General features: G+C 29.9%; 3 protein-coding genes across 4 annotated transcripts in view; 1 reads left to right on the plus strand and 2 right to left on the minus strand.

The window, feature by feature from the left end:
- LOC105200999 (claspin) overlaps window positions 1–15,122 on the minus strand; it is a 26,916-nt gene extending 11,794 nt beyond the window's left edge. Inside the window, exons 1-7 of one of the 2 annotated variants that reach the window (XM_039458159.1) lie at window positions 14,913–15,122; window positions 14,464–14,820; window positions 13,394–13,519; window positions 11,299–11,439; window positions 10,519–10,727; window positions 6,252–8,093; window positions 4,073–5,205 (exon numbers count right to left, since the gene is read on the minus strand). In XM_039458159.1, the coding sequence (XP_039314093.1) occupies window positions 4,073–5,205; window positions 6,252–8,093; window positions 10,519–10,727; window positions 11,299–11,439; window positions 13,394–13,519; window positions 14,464–14,733 (3,721 nt within the window). In that variant the 5' untranslated portion in view covers window positions 14,734–14,820; window positions 14,913–15,122. Of the gene's footprint in view, window positions 1–4,072; window positions 5,206–6,251; window positions 8,094–10,518; window positions 10,728–11,298; window positions 11,440–13,393; window positions 13,520–14,463 lie in introns of both variants that reach the window. The other variant, XM_039458160.1, reaches the window with a different exon arrangement.
- A 3,297-nt stretch (window positions 15,123–18,419) lies between these two features.
- On the plus strand, window positions 18,420–19,591 carry LOC120359762 (transcription factor Adf-1-like). Its single transcript, XM_039458695.1, has 3 exons — window positions 18,420–18,615; window positions 18,698–18,931; window positions 19,053–19,591. Exons 2-3 carry the CDS (start codon window positions 18,727–18,729, stop codon window positions 19,178–19,180), a joined length of 333 nt encoding a protein of 110 aa, XP_039314629.1. The 5' UTR covers window positions 18,420–18,615; window positions 18,698–18,726; the 3' UTR covers window positions 19,181–19,591.
- On the minus strand, window positions 19,479–21,151 carry LOC113006085. Its single transcript, XM_039458694.1, has 2 exons — window positions 20,663–21,151; window positions 19,479–20,059 (listed from the first exon to the last, which is right to left on the minus strand). The coding sequence occupies exons 1-2, from the start codon at window positions 20,965–20,967 to the stop codon at window positions 19,651–19,653; spliced, it is 714 nt and encodes a 237-aa protein (XP_039314628.1). The 5' UTR covers window positions 20,968–21,151; the 3' UTR covers window positions 19,479–19,650.

Genomic DNA, 21,151 nt, shown 5'->3' on the forward strand with positions numbered 1-21,151 from the left:
GAACTCCACACCCTAGATCGCGAGTCAGTGCCGACGGAGAGGACTTAGGTGTTGGACTCTCCGGTTTCAAGATTTCTTGGTGGAGCCCAAGGCGCTTGAACCCGCGGAAACGAAAGCGATCAGGATGCTTGTCGCCAAGATCTCTCGGTAGAAGCCAAGTTGACTTCGGGTCGGAGCGGAAAGGATCGCGTCTTCTTTTCAGACAGAACGGTTCAGAGAAAAGAAATCCTGTTCGTAGAAGCGGCGGCGCTTATATAGCCAAATCTTAAGACAAGGGGTGGCGCGGGGGTTTGGTATCGGAGAGGGAGTCCCCGCCACTCGAAATCGGCAGCGACCGCCACTTCGCTCGCTTCTCAAGCGCGTGCGCGCGGAGATACTCTGGACGCGCAGATGCCGGTTGTGGAAATATTTGTTGGCGCCGTGCGCCGGTTGTTTGGCTGTCCGGCGGGTGTTCGGCCGGACAGCACGGAACGGTGGACGGTCCGAGGGGAGGAGCGGAAAAGCAGTTTGTTACAAAAGGATTACAATCTGGATGCCACAAGTAGATCTCCAGTAATAAAGACCTTTTATTAATAATAAATAATAGTAATAGTATAAAATTTAGTAAAATTTACTTAATTTTAAATAAAATTTAGTAAAGATTTAACTAATTTTTTTTTAAATTACAGTACATTTTGCTAAATTATGCTAAATTTGACTAAAAGTAAAATTCTTTTAAGTTGTTCCACGATTACCATTATTTTAAAGATAAATTCTAAATTCTTTAACACAATTCTCTCCATATACAGAATATCTCAAAAGCAAATACAATACATATACAGGGTGTCCCAGAAAGCTTGGATCCCCTCTTAAGAGCGGATTCTTTGGAACATTCTAAGAAAAAAATCCTAATACAAAAATGTCAAGGGTATAATGGTTTTCAAATTATTCGCGATTAAAGTTTACGAATTACAAAGCTAACATTTCGTGCGCTCAGGCATGATGACATGACAAGTTACTACAAAGGCACTTCATGACATTAAGATTGTCATATAAATACGCAATAATATTTATATTAAGGAATTATTACTCTAGGAAACATATTTCTACATTACATATGCATAATTAACGTTTTCAACAAAATATCAATTCAATAACAAAATGTTTCGATAGCCGTTGGATCAGCTGTCAAAATAAATTTATTACCATGTTTATATGATAAGAACTTTTATGGTAATATATCGATAATATTGATAATTTATGCAATGATATAAAAAAGATTGAATATATAAAGTAGAATTCAGACATATCAAATTATATCTATTTGACATTAATGTGTTTACATCAAATTACTAATTTATATTTTTAATAGTTAATTTAATAAAATATTGAAATATCGATATATTACCATAAAGGTTCTTATCATATAAACATGGTTATAAATTTATTTTGACAGCCGATCCAACGGCCATCGTAACATTTTGTTAATAATTAAGATTTTGTTGAAAACGTTAATTATGCATATGTAATGTACAAATATGTTTCCTACAATAATAATTTCTTATTATAAATGTCACTGCGTATTTATATGACAATCTCAATGTCAAGAGGTACCTTTGTGGTACCATGTTATATCACCATATCTGAGCGCGCGAAATGTCAGCTCTGTAATTCGTAAACTTTAATCGCAAATAATTTGAAAATCATTATACCCACATTTTTGTATTGCATTTTACAAGAAAATGTTTCAGACAAAAGTTGTAAGATTTCGAAAAATCTATTTACTTGTTTTATCAGTTTTACCTTGGATGGTGTCGCCAAGGTCAAATCAAAATCACATTTACTTTTCTAAATGGAACGCCTTATTTTTGATCCCAGAATCTAATAGCTAGTGTCAAGAGCTTTCCAAAACACTATAAATAAGTTTATTTTTGTTAAGTACTTTCCAAGTTATGACGCTTGAAAGTTACAGTACACTGTAGCTTTCAAGCCTTTCTTGTAATGTTTTGAAAAGCTCTTGACACCAGCTATTAGATTCTGAAATCAAAATTAAGGTGTTTCATTTAAAAAAGTTAATGTGATTTCAATGTGACTTTGACGACGTCACCCAAGGTCAAACTAATAATATTAGTAAATAGATCTTTGAAACCCTACAACTTTTATCTGAAACACTTTTCTAAAATGCGTAGTTTTAGAGATATTTTACTATTCCGGTCCTTTTCCCCCTGTACATACAGGGTGTTCATTAATGGTTGTCCCCACGTTTTACCATAGAAACACGCAATTGTTATTTCTAATATAATATGTTAGAAATACATATCCGTCGGTAAATCATGCTCTTGTGGTAAAAAATGGGTACAATCATTAATGAACACCCTGTGTGTGTGTGTGTGTGTGTGTGTGTGTGTGTGTGTGTGTGTGTGTGTGTGTGTGTGCGCGCGTGTGCGTGTGTGTACACACACACAGAGTGATTATTAATGACTGTTACAGCGTTTTACCCTGAAAGTATTCATAACAACAGAACTTGTAATATACTAAGCGCTCGTTAGATAACATCTGCTTCGGCAGGCACGCGCGCACGCGGCCCAAACAGTGCTGAGTGATACGTATAGGCCCCTGATGAAAAATTTTTCTCAGATTACTTTTATATAATTTTTCAGAATATCTGTATAATTTTATAGTTTTTCCAGATGTTTTCATAAGAATTGGATTACTTTTCATAAATACTTTAAATGTTTACATCTTTTCTCAAAATTTTTAAACGTGTTAACTATCAAATATCCTAAGATTTCTATTATTTCTTGTTGTCATTGTATTTTAATATTATTTCTGAAGTTCTTTAAATTTAAAGTACTTTAGAAATAATATTAAAATTCAGAGAATTACAAGTATTAAAAAGTTACAATAAAAATTATGTAGATATAAAATGTATTTAGTATAACAATTTACATACTACTTTTATTTATTAACCTGATTAATAAATAAAAGTAGTAATCTGAGTAATAAATGGAAAATATGGCGGAGTACGCACGGCTTTCTCTGAAAAAACTTTTATTATAATTTTCTATAAAAGTTCTCATAATTTCTCATGCCAACAATTTATAAGTAACTTTGTGAACTTATGTAAAAATTTTCTCAAATTTTCTCACATTTTTCACTAAAACATAAAATATAAAGCTTCATAATATCACAATAAGATCAAAACGATCCTATGAGAAGATATGAAAAAATTTTAACATTTTCTAATATTTTTTCACACTTCTAAAAAAACATAATATAAGAAATCACATAATTTCTCAGAATATTTGCATGTGAAATTCTTCAGATTTTCTAACACTTTCTTAAATCTTTTTCCAACAAAAAATAAAAAATATCATAACTTCTCAGAACGATTACATAATTATAAGAATTTTTCATATTTTTCCCGAAAACATCCCTGATAAAAATTTTTCTCGTAATCTTTATACAAATTGAAATTTTTCGGAAATAATTAGAATTACTTGGAAAGTGTACACTTTCTCTTTGAACTTTACATACGTGTGAATTCTGAAATGTTCTGTGATTTCTCATCCTACAATTTTTATAAAATACTTTTAACTATTTTACATTTTATCTGACATTATAGAACAAAAAATTCTAGAAATCTTAGAATACTTCATAGTTAACAATTTAAAAATTTTGAGAAAAAATGTAGACATTCAAAGCATTTATGAAAAGTAATCCAATTCTTATGAAAAAATCTGAAAAAACTATAAAATTATACAGATGTTCTGAAAAATTATATAAAAGTAATCTAAGAAAAATTTTTCAGCAGAGGCCTGTACGTATCACTCTGCACTGCTCGTGCCGCGCGCGCGCGTGCCGGCCAAAGCAGCTGACATCTAATGCGCGCTTAGTATATTACAAGTTCTGTCGGTATGAATGTTCTCAAGGTAAAACACTGTAAGTTATTAATAATTACCCTATATATATATATATATATATATATATATATATATATATATGTATATTATTAATGACTGTTACAGTGTTTTACCCTAAGAACATTTAAAAAATTATAATATTCAACAAAATCATGTACGTGTTCTCGTACCTATATTCTTCCACTTGAATTTGCGTTCACGCCCTGTTCCATCAGTATGTAAATCGCCATCCTCGAATAACAACTCTTTAAGCAATCTGACTTCCCTCTTATCCTCATCCAGTATTTGTTTCATATGTATCTTTTCCAATTGATCCTTCACTTTGTGCTCGTCTATGTCTTCATCGTCAGCTTCTTCAAACTCCATTTTATCCAAATCCTTCTCGTCCTCATCGGCGGAATCCCAATCGCTTTCACTTAACTCCGCCTCTTCCTCCAAAAAACCAGCCGCAACTTTTTTTATATCCTTTTTTGGTACAACTACTACTTCATTCTCCTCGGAATCATAATCGACATATTCTTCTGCCTCTTCACCATCTAAATCATCTTCAGTTACGTCTTCTTCGTCAGAGAATTGAGAATTTTCCTCTTCCGAATCAGAGTTTAGTCTTTTGACCAGACGTTTTCTGGGTTTTTCAAACATATCTTCATCCTCGTCACTCGACGAACAAATTCTTAATTTTAATTCCGAATGCACTTCGCTGATTTTGTTTATTTCCCCCGCATGGTTTGTAGAATTATTGGAATCTTCATCTAACACAATATCTTGAAATAGTTTATTGTTTATTTCGGTATTTTTTGATTGTTCAACGTTAACTAGTTTCGCGTTAGAATCTCCAGAACTTGAATGTAACTGCAATTCGGTGATATTGGATTGCGAGGATAAATCTAATTCAGTTTTCTGCGTGGATTCAAATTTTCCCGAACACAGTCTCATAAGATATTCATCATCGATAGTCTCTCTAATATCATCGAATAGTTTCTTCTTTAAAATAGCTTTATTTCTAATATGACACACACGTTCAGAAGACTCGTCGCTTTGTGTATTTTCCATGGAAAGAAACCCATGTTTGTCAATTAAACGTGTTTTCTTTTCTGACGAATCTTTCTTACTGGAATCCAACGTGGTATTTAATACACTTAATTGCGTTATAGGAGAAACCAAATCCAGCATACTCGTCTTTGTCAACGGCGTCTTACATATCTGGCTTCTAGTAGCGACTTCCACGTCTTGTTGACAAACGAACGTGTTGCTTTCATTCTCACTCATTATCCAGTCATTATTTTCCAGGCTTTGGTAACAACTAGTTAAAAAGTTAAACAAAAAATTAACAAATTAATAAGTTTTAACTTAATTTAGTTAATTTTAAATGCGTTAATTTTTAATTTTAACTAATTATTTTTAAACATTAATTTATTAACTTTTTTCTACGTTAACTTTTTTTTATCTATATATATATATATATATGATAGTATAATACATCGGTACCATCCTCAACACATGTAGAACGAATGTTTACTTAGTGTAGGTGATTTACTATTGATACGAATATTGGTTGACTTACAAGGAAAGTTAATTGATCATTTTGAAATAATGGTCTTATTAAAATTTAATAATTATTTCAATAATGATAAATTTTTTTAATAGAATTATATTTTATTAATATATCATATATAAGGTTATATTTTACATTATATACGTAAAATCATATATGTATTTTTAATAATTTAATTATAAAATATAAAAATTGTAAAAGAATACATGTCTATATAAAAAACAATATTTCTTTTTTATTTCATACTAGCTTTACTCTGCCACGCGTTGCTGTGGCTCAGTCTGGTTAAATGGAAAAGTAAGAAAAGAGAAAGCGCACGTTTCGGTAATTTGGTATTCTGAACAATTACCCAAGTTTCTAATATGTTTAATTTCATAATGCTTATGGATATACAATCTATTTTTATATAAAAAACACTCGTATTCGAATGCAACGTATTGTCAAAATTTCAAAGCATTTGTTAAAAAACTTTCGGAGATTTGAGATTCCGAATATATAAACATTTACATTTTTATTTATATAGATTATGTAAACTTAAATCATAAATAAAACAAAAAATTTATTTGATAATTTATACTATAATAGTTTTGTTATTTGCACAATAATGCAATTTTAAAAAATTACAATTTTCTAATTTTATATAATGATTTTCAAAATGAACTGTTATTTTAACTTAAGTTCATTTAATCTTAACGTAACTTTAACTAAGTTAAATTTTTTATTCATATAACGTAAATTTATTTTATGTGCCATCAACTTTAACCTAATTTAATTTAAAAAATTTTTGAACTTACCCAACTCTGTTATTTTCACAATGTGTTTCAGATGCATCTACATCTATTATCATATTTAATTGACTATCATTATCATCTTGTAAATCGCTTGGATTTATAATATTCGAGTCGTCTTGAAACTCTTCTGTTGACCGTCTCATTTTTCTGTCATTTCTATTTTTGTAAATATTAGAGTTCTTACAAACTTCAAAATCAGATTCAATTTCGTTCTCTATATTTGCACCTAAATTTTCTTCGTTTTCTTTTTCTTCCTCATCATCACTATTATCTTCCTCTTCTTCATCGGTTTCTATCTCATTTACATCTTCATCCATGTCTTCTTTTCTATATTTGAAACTTGTAGACCGTTTACTACGTTTCGCACAATCTGCATCATTCTCTTCTGCACTCGAATCTTCATTGTCCGTAACTTCAGCTTCATCATCTGCAAATAGGCACCTACTCTTCTTCTTATCCTTAATGCAAATGTCGTTTTCCTCGGGTTCACTTTCTTCGCTGTCACTTAACTCTAAACCCAATTCTGTTTCTTCCTGATCGTCTAAATCATAATCGCTTTCTTCTTCCTCATTCCAGTCATCTCTCTTTTGTGCTTGCAATTCTGTTTCTTTCTGTTTCCACTCTTTGTTACGCTTCAATGTCATCTGTAATTTCAGATCTTCCTTCAAACGCATTAATTTAGCTCCAGGCTTGTTCAATTCAGAATTATCAGCATTAACGGGCACCTTATACGGGAGCACTTCTTTAATCGGAAGAGGACCATTCGGCGTATTTTGTAAATGTATCACAGTTACTTCAGATTTATTATCATTCTGTTTCTTCGAATTAGCATGTTTACAGAAAAATCTATCTAATAAGGTACTTACACCTTTTAAATCTTTTGCGTCTTCTGTTAGATCGATAATCATACCTGGCGAACCTCTTAATGTAATTTTCGAGTCAGATATTGTTGGTAAGATTTTTCTATTTGATAAAATTTCGTCTTCAAATTTTGGGAGCGGCAAACCTAGTACATGACTTTCAGACTTTCCACATTCGTCTAATGGAGAATTATCTTGAATTTTTGATTGAGTATCGTTAATTGACAATACTTCATTTGTTTCGACACACTTATCTTCATTTTCATTTTTTCTATCGTCAGAATTCGAATATATAACATTATCACTTTGATATGTTTTAATTATTTCTTTATTATTTATGCTATTAAAATGTGTTGCTTCTATAACTAGATTTTTATCTTTTTCATTAATTATCTCAGAATCAACTAAATGTATTTTTAATAATTGATTATCTGTCATAATTTTTAAGCTTTCCTCATTATTAATACAATCTTTCTTATTGAAAGAGGTTATAATAGTTTCAACTATTTCTTTAGTCACTTCTTGTTTATCGAGATTTACTTGAGAAGCGTCATTTAATCCATTTTCAAAACACGTATCAAATAATTTTCTTGATAAATTATTAAGTTTTGGAAGATTTTGCTTATATTCGTTTGTTATCTGGTGTAGCGATCCATCATCTGGAGAGCCGTTATTGTCTGTCGAGGAAGATAACTCGACAATTTGATGATCCGCTTTATACAAATGATCAAGATTTAAGTGATCATTTTGTACAATTACTTTTTCGTTATCTTGTAAATCTAGATTGCTCGCTTCGATCTTTTTAGAATCTTGAATACATGTACGATGGATATCTATCAAAGATGTTTTCTTCCTCTCATTTGTAATAAAAGAGTTTTCTGTATCTTTGTTAACACAGGACATAGATTGCTGCACACTGTCATCTTCTGAATCTGAGGATTTATAAAAGAGTTCCGCTTCTTTTTCTTTTTCCGCGAGAACCTGACTGTTTAAAATCAGATTTACTTTATATTTTTCAAATAATTTTATGAAATCTATATAGAAGATTCGACAACCTTCTATATAGAAAAATCTATATAGAAGGTGGGAGAAAATTTAAGAAATGATTATAAATAATAAAATAAGATAAAAATCAAGAATGTAAAACTGCGATTAAGGCTTCTGACTCCTCAGTCAAGAACTCCGATAGCGACATAGTATCGCGAAAAAAATTAGAACTAATCGGCGTGAAACATGACATGTTGACGATGAAATTTTATCTTACATATCATTTCGTTATTATTGTGAAAATGTGACTTGTCTCATATTTATAACATTCGTAAAAATGGGCTGCAAAACCATTTTTTTTAGTCATGAATCAACACTTAAATTATTATAGAAACTGTTTATGGTACCATCTATGCAGGAAAAAATAATTATCTATCCACCAAGTTCAGAGAAAGTTATAAAAAATCTTTTTTTATTAATTGCTGAAGTAATTATGTTTTTTAAACTTTAATTTATTAAAATAAAATTAATCCCGCACTTATGTGCTCAAAAAAAATTAGTAGTAATGTAAAGAGTATGAGATTTTGATTCGCATAATATACAGAGTGTCCGAAAATTCCCGGATCTATTAAATAATACTAGCCTGCAAAAATAGACATTTTCTTGCAAATGTAATAAGACGACGTGATTTTTAGATTTTTGCGTGCTGAACGTGAATTTGTCGGAATTTGGCTATCACGTTACAAGTTTGAGAAAAATAATATGAAAAAGGTAAAAAATTTTGAAGGTCTTTTGAGTTGTAGCACCCGCAGCAAAATGTTTTTTTAAATTCCGTTCACGCTATGTGAAAATATATTAACTTTTAGCTTTAAAATCTATTTTGTTTCTTCGTCGAAATCTTTCGTTTCCTTGATATAGTTAGAAGAAAAAATATTAGTTGTGCGCACATATCACTAATATAATTACTCAGTACGATGTCTCTTCAATGAGTACGAAAAGTTATTTCGGAGATATTTTTGTATACTAAATATGAAAACAATAGAATTTGGCTATCACATCACAAAAACAATGGTGTCAAGCAAAACAAGAACAATTATGATGTGTTTGATACCATTGTTTTTTTTTTATGTGATAGCCAAATTCTATTAATGTTTTCATATTTAGTATTCAAAAATACGTCCAAAATAACTATATAATAATTTTTTATCTCTTTTACCTTCTTATCATTTTTCTCAAAATTGTAACGTGATAGCCAAATTCTGACAATGGATTCGAGTTCAGTACACAAAAATCTATAAAAATCACGTAATCTTGTTACATCCGCAATAAAATTGTCTATTTTTGCAAGCTAATATTATTTAAGGAATCCAAGAATTTGTCGGACACGTTCTATATTACGTGAACCAAAATCTCATACTCTCTACATTTACTACTCACCTTTTTAAACACATAAATGCGCAATTAATTTTATTTTAATAGTATAAAGGTTAAAAAAAAACTCATGACTACTTCAGCAATCAATAATAAATCCTAATTTTTTATAACTTTCCCTAAACCTGGTAGACAAATAATTATTTTTTTCTGCTTTTAAAGAGTCCCATAAACAGTTTCTAATAAATAACTTAAATGTCAATTCAAGATCAAAAATGACCTCGGTTTAATATCCTTTCTTTGAATTTTATACATAAAAGCATATCTTTCACTCCTTTCAACAGTTGTCTGTGTGTTTTCCTGTCTAAATAGGCTTCACTTTACGTGCTTTTTATGAATACTTATTGACTGTTAGGTGGAAGGATAGTCAAGGACTATTTTTATTTAAAACGATCTCATTATTGTTTTATCCAAATCTTTTTTTTTTATCCAAATATTTTTTTTCTCTTTATTTACAAATGCTACGGTTGAAACTTCAGTTAAAACATGTGTTTTCCTGCCTGGCTTTACTTTACAGGCCATTTACAACTATTTAGTAATTGTCAGAGAAGAAAAAGATAATCGAAGCCCATTTTTAGAAGTATTTCAAAGCGATCTTATTATTCTGTTTTATCCATATTCTCTTTATTTATAAACACCACGGCTGAAACTTTTATTATTATTTTTCATTTATAACGGCACTTCAATATGACCACGCGAAGTCAGAAACCTTAAGACTATGCTTTTTAAATATAAATGTTTAAATATTTATGTAAAAAGTGTATAAAGTACATAAATATTTAGATGTTATGATTAAAAAATAAAATCTTAATCAAAATTTTTTGTTATTTGTTAATTTTGTAATTTTAAATATTTAAATATTTATGTGTCTAAAGAACATAAATATATAAATTTTATAATTAAAAAACAAAACTTTAATCGCAATTTTATAAGTTATAAAATATTTTTATCTATTATATTTATCTATCTTATTTATATATTCAAACATTTACCTTACTATCGCAGAGGACATCTTGAGTTTCGCAGCTGTCGAAGGTGCTTTCGGAAGAGCAGTTAATATTTTTCTTCTATTCAAGAATTCTTGTAACGTACGCTGTTTCGGCCTGTGATATGGTAATGAAATTTCTGTCTCTCTTAATAAACGTTGGTTCTCGCTGTATATCTGACGCATTGCTTCATCTTTAGCATTTCTTATAGAACCCTATATTATAAAGTTAAAACATTTACACACAAAAGATTTTATTCAAATCTAAAAATGTTATATTAATTGCCATAATATAGTAGCTACACATCAATATTGTCCAAAATTTATAATTGTAAACATTGACTCCATAATTGATATAAAAAGGGAAGCAATAATCATAAACGTCAATTTAATCCAGAATTGTAAATCTTGAACAGTATTATAGCTTGAAAAAATGTTCATAAATTATGGGAAAAAACGATTTTCTTCTGTTTTTTTCTTTGCAGCTCTTTTCCTTTTTTTCTTTTAAAAGACAATGTCATCATAATTAAACACATCTTCAAGTCTTTTTAGAGTTAATATTTAGAGTTAATATTTTAGAGTTAATATTCTAGTATGATACTATGTAAAACATTATTATAATCTATTTTTAGGAAAAGAACAGAAAAAACCTATTTTTCCTCGATTTTCTGGGAAAACAAGAACTGCTTTAAAAAACATTACTCCTACTATTAAATTTGTATAGTTTTTTTAATTATTTTTATATCATATTTTTTTTAAAGAAATTTAAAAATAAAATTATATGTACCTTTCTCTTCTTAACCAATTTTTTTTTAGTATCCTTACTTTCAGTCGTTTCTTCAGATGCGATTAAAGTGTTGTTTTCAGTTTCTTCATTTTGGTTTTCTTCTTCTGATTCAGAGTCTATTAAAGCCCGATAGCTTTCAGCCTGTAACAAAGATAGTATATTTTAAACACTTATTAATCTTTTATATAAACCATATTATTAAATACTTCATATCTTTTATAATTCGTTCATTTTTAAGGATTAAATTTATATTATATTACCTCTCATTTTATTGTAATTCAACAAAAACATAGAATATGTAAAGAAAATAGATGTCTATAAAATGGATATATTTATTTTAATGTATTCATTAACTTATCACTTATAGTGTTCATAAAAAATAGAAATTTATTAGCAGTTATGGAAGCGACATTAAGGAAAGTTCATATTCCTGTTTCTATTATTGAAATTTTATTTGTATAATAAACTTTAATTTAAAATTACCTTATAAATTACCTTATAATTTAAAATAACTTTATAAATAGAATTAAGGCTCTAATAACTGTTAACGATGGTTTAATAAAATATCAGTAAAAAAGATTTATTTTTATAAAAATCAATATTCCATAAATATGTTACCATAAAAACTATTCTTATTAATTGAAAATGTCCCAAAAAAATAAACTACTTTTGGTATATAAAGATAAAAATAAGATAAAATTGTCAAAAAATCTATACATTTAATAATATGGCTAATGATTATACATTTTAAAATTTTAAAGTAACATGGTAATAACGTTTATATATACATAATAACGTTTCTTATAAACGTTATAAACAAAAGTTATATTTAAAGAGAAACAAATAATTGTAAAATTTTCAAAAAATACTACAACTTAAAGAGGTATGATCAATAAATCAAAATTAAATCTGTTTCAGAATTTTAGAACTCTTCGAGAACTATAGAATTCCATAGTCAAAAACAATTTTTTTTCGACACTTGAGGTGCAAAAAAATTAAACAATTTTTTAAAAATATTTAATGACCAGAACTATTGTTTATACTTATAGAGAACTCTAGAATTCTTCGAGAACTATAGAATTCCATAGTCGAAATTAATTTTTTCAAAACTTGAGGTGCCAAGTTGGCACCTCATATTATCATTTTTAATGTTATTTCGGCGGAACTATTGTTATAAACTATCAGGAACTCTGGAACTATTGAGTATATTGAATATATTAAAATTCAAAATGTCAAATCTCAATTCGCACCCATATACCATCAGTATGTGGTGAGATATACTATTTGTAAGTTAAATAAGTTCAATGATAGTTTAACATCAATTGACTGAAGATGGCCATAGTACAGTCAAAACGTTCCATATAAAAAAAGTTCATTATTCTTCTTTGAATAAAACTTGTTATCGTTACACCTAATTTTTTTTTCGTCCATTGACCTTTCATATTTCAATGTTTTTTTAAACATCAAAACAATTCAAAGTTAATTATTACAATACTTTTTAAATATAATTTTACTTTAAAAACAATACTATAAAAGATGATTTAAAAAATTGTTATAAATATATTAAATAAAAACTAAATTACTATAAGGCTCCAAGTGTAAGCAATAAGATATAAGGTAAACATCAAAATGTCATAGATCATTGTCTGTATGTACAGTGTCTAACATTTTAATAACAAAATTAATAATATGTATAAATAGTATGTAAAATCTTATTAACAATTCACATATCAAAAGCATTTAATTAATTTTATGTATTTGAAACCCTAATGATTTCATAGAAAATACATGTTAAAGTTTTAATAATTATGTTCGCAATAATATAAGTCAACTTATAACTTTTTCTGAGATCTGTATTGATCATACCTCATTAAAATAAAAATTCAACAATAAAGCTGTTCTTTTTATTTAAACTTTTGGCACAGATTCTCTTTCCTTTTTCTTTTCACGTTGGAGAGGAAAAACAGACTAAATAAAAAACAGCTAAAAAAACAGACTTAATAAAAATCATGTAACTTTTGTTCAAAATATTTAAAAAAAATCTCTTTATTTTTAAACAAATGTATGGTCTGTTACATCCTGTATGGTTACTTACAGTAGTGCTTATATTTTCATGAACCGTTTGAGGAAAATTATTATTCTTAGTTGTTTCCATATCTTCTGTTTTATTTTGTTTTTCTTCCTCCGATTCAGAATCTATTAAAGTCTGATAACTTTTAGCCTAATAATAAAGATAATACATATTAAATATTCTGTATATCTTTTATATGTCATTGAAAAATTATAAAACAATAATGAATATTTGTATATATTATAGAAAAATATTAGTATCAAATAAAAACTAAAACAGTCATAACAATCACTGTGTATAATAATCATTGTTATATGTATAAGCAAGATTATATTTCAATTTAAAATAACGAATAAGTTCGAGCCAGCAAAACAGCTAGGTTTGTTTGTTGAGCATAATTCTTAAAAGTATAAAAAAATTCTTCATTTTGTAGATAAAATATATAAGTACTAAATCATATTTAGTATAGTTCATATTACTAAAATTGTAATTTTTAACTTAAAATAATATTTAATAAGATTTTGTTTACATTAAAATAGTATTAGTTTAGTTATTCTTACATCTTGCAATTTGTGAATGAGAAAAATGTGTACAATGTAAAAAAAATTCTTAATATCTAAGAAAATTCTTTATTATGGTAAATAATATCTGTAGAACATTTTCATAATATTCCACAATTATTGAAATAATATACCATAAATATGATATAAAGCAAACATATAACATTCATACAATATTCCTATAATATTAAAACAAATATTATATTCTTGAAATATTTTAATATTTTGATTTTTAATAATATTCATATAATATTCGAAAAATACTGCAGAGCTTATAGAGTAAATTTTAACCATAGCATTAATATAAGAAAAACATGAGTAATGATCCAAGGTTAAAATTATAAAACAATACTTGTATATATCCCACGCTTAAATGTAAAACTTCAGAAACAAACTGAAATCAGTAAATTAAGAAAAAAAATCCCTTAGAGATTCGCTCATTCTTTGCTTTATTCTAGAGAAAATCGCAAAAAATGTTCTAATTCTACTCAATTTATTTTTAAAAAATTAGATTCGTTTACTTCCATCACTTACGTAAATTTCGTTGACTAAGACACCAGAAGCTTCGTTACTTTCCATTTTCTGGTTGGAACAGTTTTCTTCATTGGACGTAACGTTGCAAACAACGTGATTGAAGTTTTCTTCGATATTTCCCCCATCTTTTGGATCGTGCGCCACTTCGTCATTAAGCTGTCGAATATCTTTAAAGATATCCAATTCACCATGATTTCTCTCACTAAAATCTTTCTTGCTAGAGTAAATTTCTGTAAGATCAGCGATCGCCGAAGAATGAACATTCGCCATCACATCAAAAAACGTGAGATTTTCCCGGCGAAACCAAAATAAGAATTATATATAACGGAATAGAATCTATTCATACAGTTTCTTTTCCTAAACATACACACAGAAATATAAAATTATGAAGAAATACTCCCTATATTTAACCACTTTGTTTTGTCACTTCTGCTTCGTTCTATCACAACCTTATCACATCCAGTGATCCAGTCACATCCGACATTGTGTACGATTGTGTATTTACGCGCCTAAAAGCGAGAGGAGTCAGTGGTGCCATATTAGCGAAATTTTTCTCCATTTTTCCTCATCTTTTCGCGTTATGGGGAATTTCTGTGGAGAATTTGGGTGCTTTCCAGCTACGCCACTAGGCTTGTTTTCTGTTCCTGCACTAGACTGCACTGGAACGTTCCTTCTTGCTTTCGCTAACTTTGAAACATCTATCTATTTCATTTTAAGTGTACACTTATTTAGAGAGTTCAGGAACAGAAAACAAACGGACTGTGGCTGTGTTCCGATATTAACTGCCAGTACTGAAAATGTATAGTATATGTGACGTGAACTATAAATTTTCAGTACTGCCAGTAAAAACGGAACACAGCCTGTAAATCGACACTGGTTGTGTTCCGATATTAACTGCCAGTACTGAAAATGTATAGTATATGTGACGTGAACTATAAATTTTCAGTACTGCCAGTAAAAACGGAACACAGCCACTGGCTGCGTTCCGATATACACTGCAAGTACTGAAAATCTATAGTTCATGTTACGTATACTACAGATTTTCAGTACTGGCAGTGAATTTCGGAACGCAGCCACTGTAACACAGTGTCCACTAGTGTAAGATAGAGGCTATGGTCCACTTGACTCTACAAACGCTTCTAAGTATTTTTTGATTGGTCAATTTGTAAAATTCATTGTTCCGATTGGTTAATCAAACGCTTCGAAGCATTTGTAGCGTCAAGTGGACCGCAGCCAGAGTCCTATATAAAGAGAGAAGCGACATCAAACCCCCACCACAACCTTCAGTATCCAATTGAGTCCTCCACCGCCATTTTGGGACCGCTTTAACGTCATCAAACACCATTCGTATCATTAGGCTTGTTTTCTATTCCTGCACTAGACTGCACTGGAACGTTCCTTCTTGCTTTCGCTAACTTTGAAACATCTATCTATTTCATTTTAAGTGTACACTTATTTAGAGAGTTCAGGAACAGAAAACAAACGGATTCTGCAAACAGCTGTGGTCACAATATGGCTGCTCGCTTAGCCAATCAAGTATCAATCATTTTACCAATCAGAGCTTCGGACATCAATGTCGCTTCTCTCTTTATATAGGACTCTAGTGTAAGAGAGAAAATTTTAGTTGGCTCACTCACACTAATAGCGTTTTCGATTGGGATGCACTGGCTGCACTCAGTAGGCTTGTTTTCTATTCCTGCACTAGACTGCACTGGAACGTTCCTTCTTGTTTTCTAACTTTCAAATATATATCTATTTCACTTTAAGTGCACACTAATTCAGGGAGTCAGGAACAGAAAACAAACGGAGTGTCAGGCGCGTGTTCGATTAGCAGTGCCAATGCGCACTTGGCTAGTGTCACGTGTTCGTTTGAACTCACGACACTCGCATAGTGCGCACTCAGTGGCCTAGTTTACACCGAGCACTTAATATGCGTACTAACTCGTAACTTTCTATTAATTTATCTTAAGCCTGCCGCAGACGATACGTTTTTTCTTACTGGATTTCTAACTGGATTTTCTTACTTGCTACCGTACGGGCAATGGTACTGGCAGTGCTACTGGCCGTGACTTCACACGGTGCGAGTTTTTGTACTGGCTGAGCAACTGAAATTTGTTTCATAGAAGCGGCACGCTTAAATATGGATGAGATAGATGAGAAGGATGAAATTATTGCAACAATTGTACATTGTCGTAAAATTGCTATTGCATTATTTTTAATTATTGAAAAATTGCAACAACGAAATAAATATCGCCGACGTTTATGGAGTCGACAGTAAATACATTCTTTAATGCCTCACTTTTAATGTGTTTATTATGGTAATTTGGTGTGTTTATCGCATATAAACATGGTTCCTATTAGTAGGCCTCTATTAAACATAAAATACTTTTTTTGGACTATTTTGAAGTCTTTTCATTTTTGCACGACGTCATGTTTGCGAAGTGAATTCACGTTTGAACTTTGACAACACTTCGATAGTATAATCCGGTATAACCCAATATAACCTATACAGACTGCGTCCTGATTGGCTTTCACAATAAACCAGTACAGAATCACGTAAGAAAAATAGGACATGATCTATTACGAAAATCCAGTACGCGAGCCAGTAGCGTAGCCCGTAAGCTACCCATTTCCAGTACGGGAGCACGTAAGACTGCCAGTATAGGAGCACGTAAGCAATCCCGTAAGAAAAAACGTATCGTCTGCGGCAGGCTTTACTTTCGACGATGCGTGAATACATGATACATATATTTAATTATCTCGATTCATATTGTACCATCTTAATATACTATTTTTTTAATTTATTGCCGAAATTAAGATAATTTAATAGAAAATTACTAGTTAGTACGCGTATCAAGTACTCGGTGTAAACTAGGCCAGTGCGCACTGTGGCACGAGATATTTTGACAGTGCTAGTTCAGTCCACTGGATGCATGCAAGCATCAGTGCATTATTAGGTTGTGTTCCGATATTAACTGCCAGTACTGAAAATGTATAGTATATGTGACGTGAACTATAAATTTTCAGTACTGACAGTAAAAACGGAACACAGCCTTAATAAGCAATAACGAACGAAGTTTCAAATTTGAAAAAATGAGCAATCCGGATTTGGATCTTTTTATTATTTTGGAGACATTTTTGGAATCTTCTTCTAGTTCAAGCAAGGAAGAAGAAATAATTGCAATCTTCCAAGCTAGAAGAATGATTCCAAAAACTGTAAATTATGTAGCATGTGTGAAAAAAATGGATAATGACACCGTGTTATATCTTTTATACAGGTACATCGATTTTATACCTTTTTTAAAATATAATTAATTACTTGATGTAATACAATAGCATTTTTTTAATGATTATATACTATTTAATTACATATAATAAAAATCATTACTTACTGAGCACAAGATTACTTTTTCGAGGTTACTTTTTTCTTTTTCGCGTGATCTATTATAATTAACTTAAGTGACACTTGCACTAAAAATTTGGGCGTGTTCTTTTGCATTTGCACTATTCAGTGCAACTCGTGAAACTTGTCCAGTGTTGGCATGAACTGAGTGCGCACTGGTGCGCACTAACTTTTTCCCAATCGAAAACGCTATAATGGACACTGTGTTACACAAGTGTCGACTTGTGTCGTAGCTGGAAAGCACCCTTTATTTTTTTAAGCTACATTCTATATAAAGCTACATTCCGAAACATGCTCTCAGAGTAAAATTTTACTCGATATATTTACATTACGTGTAATAGGCTTTTTACAATAAGCTATTAGTTGGTATCATAAATCATAAGCCATTTGACCAATCACAGTCAAATATGAAGAAAATATTCGACTGTGATTGATCAATTCTTATGGCTTATGATTTATGATACCAACTAAAGCTATATCCACACAAACTTGCATAAGCCCATAAGCATGTGCATAAGAAAATGGACCAATCACGCGTTTAATATGAAGAACGCCATATTGCTGCATAGGACGTAAACATAGCGTACGCACATTGTCGAAAAATTTTTACCACCTATGTAGCCGCATAAGCATATGCATAATAAGGTTAACCAATCACGTGCTTAATATAAAGACTACAAAATTGCTGCACAACACATAAGCAGAACATGTGCATATGCAGAAAAATTTCATATTGTTGATATATTAATGTAAGTGAGGTTATGTTATAGGACGGCGCTTGATAAATCTTCGTATTACGATCGTATCAAATAAAAAATATTTATTTTGTAGTGATTTCATCTATTGAAAATACTCTCAAGATGGATTGTGAATTATCCAATGACAAAGAAAACATAAATGAGCAGGATTGTACATACGAATATTATGAAGAAGATGCTGATGTTGTTCTAATAGATCTCGTTAAAAACTTTCCCTTTCTTTATGATAAAAGTGCAACAGATTTGAAAAACGCAAAGAAGAAGGAACGTACATGGATGGAAATTTCTGAATATTTAAAGTTACCAAGTAATTTTTTATTATTTTTATAAATTATAAATTTTATATTTCATAAGTCATCAACTACATATTTTTCTCTTTACTTTTTTTACTTTGCTTTTATTAATATCTTTTTTATTGTTAATTACAGTTACGGATTGTCAAAATAGATGGCAAAGACTTAGAGAAAAATTTTCTCGCGAAAAGAAAAGAAGAGAACTAGAAATTGATTCATGTCAAGACGGTTCTTGTTGTACAACTGCAGTAGGGTTTGCATAATTGCATACAAATATACAGCAATCTTAGAGCAATTGAATATTTTAAGTGCAAGTGAACATTTTAAGTCAAAATGTTAAGTTTCATTGCATGGACAAAAGCATATAAGACTGATAATTTTTTTTTTTTTTTTTAGTTACTACATAATTTTGTCTGCGGATAATATTTAATTTGTTGTTTTTATGCTTTATAAGTTGCTGTGCACTAAAAGACTTATGTTAAACGTTTTGTTTATTTGAAGTTTTTTTAGTTTATTTTCTTTTTAATTTTATTTTCTATTACAAATAAAATAAGCATAAAATTTTTGTTTGCTTGAAAATAAACTTTTATTTATAACTTTAAGACGTATTAACGTGTTCTATGATAACAAATATTATTTTGTTCAAATGTATTAAAATTTTTACATTTCATTATAATCAAAACCAAAGTAAAAGTGATATTAATTTATATGCATTGTTGCCACTTGTTTTACATTAATTATATATGTAATTCAGCACATAGATATGTATATTTTTGTACTTTTGATACAGAAATAAAAAAGTAAAAATAGTACTGGATACAATATTTATTCGATCACATATAGCCATGAGTACTAAGCTAAAAGTCTTCTTATAATTAAAATATAAGCTCCCAGATTTTGGTGGTGCTTGTATCTGGATGTGCTTACCATCCATTGCACCAATTGTGTTTGGAAAATTCCACCGTTGCCAAAAGCCCGTGCTTATATTTTTCCACTCATTCAATGTTGGTGGATTAAGATATTCAGTACTAAGTACGTTTGAAATTATTTCGCATGTTTCCTTAACTACGGAATGAGCAGTTGATAATCCAATGCGATATGCTAATGCTATTGATGTCATTTGGTCACCTGTTGCAAGAAACCTATTTTCAAGAAAAAGGACTTTTTTATTATCTATCTATCTATCTATTTATATAAGTACCGTCTTCTGTCTGTCTGTCTGTCTGTCTATCTGACCGCGAACTACTTATTCGTTTTAGTGGACCAAATTTTTACTAAAAGTATATAAAATAGGGGTAGAATTTTCCGGGGAGTGCCATGATGTGTATAGTTTTTCGTAACCGATTTTTTGGAAACCGGTTTGGAAATTCTTAAAATTTCGAGAAATAATAAATATTAATTGACCAATTTTCTTGAAACCAGTGCCAAAATTTTTTTAATTTTTGGAAGATAAGTTCAATTTTTTATTAATGGATCAATTTTTTTGAAACTAGTGCTAAAATTGTTCTAATTTTTTGTTGATTTTGATGAAACTGGTACCAAAAGAATTTTATGGGGATGGCTACTATGGGGTTGGAAATTGGAGGTTTCATGGGGTTCTATTGATGCTCCTAATTAATGAGTGAGGAGGATTTAGGAAGAGGGGAATAGATTTTGAGCACGCGCAAAGCGCGGGTGAAAAATCTAGTAATTATATATAGAATATCAATAACAAGATTCAGAATTGAATTTATTTATACAATTACCTGAGTGTAATAATCAAACGCTGCTCTGGAGACAAGGCTCGCCAATTAGATTTTTTTAAATATGATACAATCTTGCTTAATAATAAATTAAAAGTATCTTCATTCATTCGTGTATATTTAAAAAACATATCTGAATCTTGTTTCAATTTTTGAAAGAGGTGGTCAAAATCTCCTTGATAAAATCTTAATGTATTAATTGGACGACACCACCATCTTCTCTTATGTTTTTTTAATAGACGATATCGACGACGTCTGTATAACATATAACTCAAACATGACAAAGCACATAATTCTTCAGCTTCCATATTTCAATTTTTAGATTTTTCAGAGGATATGTCGAGTAACACGGATTGCACAATATAATATTACAAATCCACGGAATATATATATGTCAATTTGATAATATTTATTCTACAATGACGATTGAACGTTTTTTTTACGACGCTGCATATGCGTACACATAACACATCGTTCAATAAGTCCCGAGAC

This window comes from Solenopsis invicta, chromosome 16 (assembly GCF_016802725.1).
Source record: "Solenopsis invicta isolate M01_SB chromosome 16, UNIL_Sinv_3.0, whole genome shotgun sequence".
NCBI classification, from domain to species: Eukaryota; Metazoa; Arthropoda; class Insecta; order Hymenoptera; family Formicidae; genus Solenopsis; species Solenopsis invicta.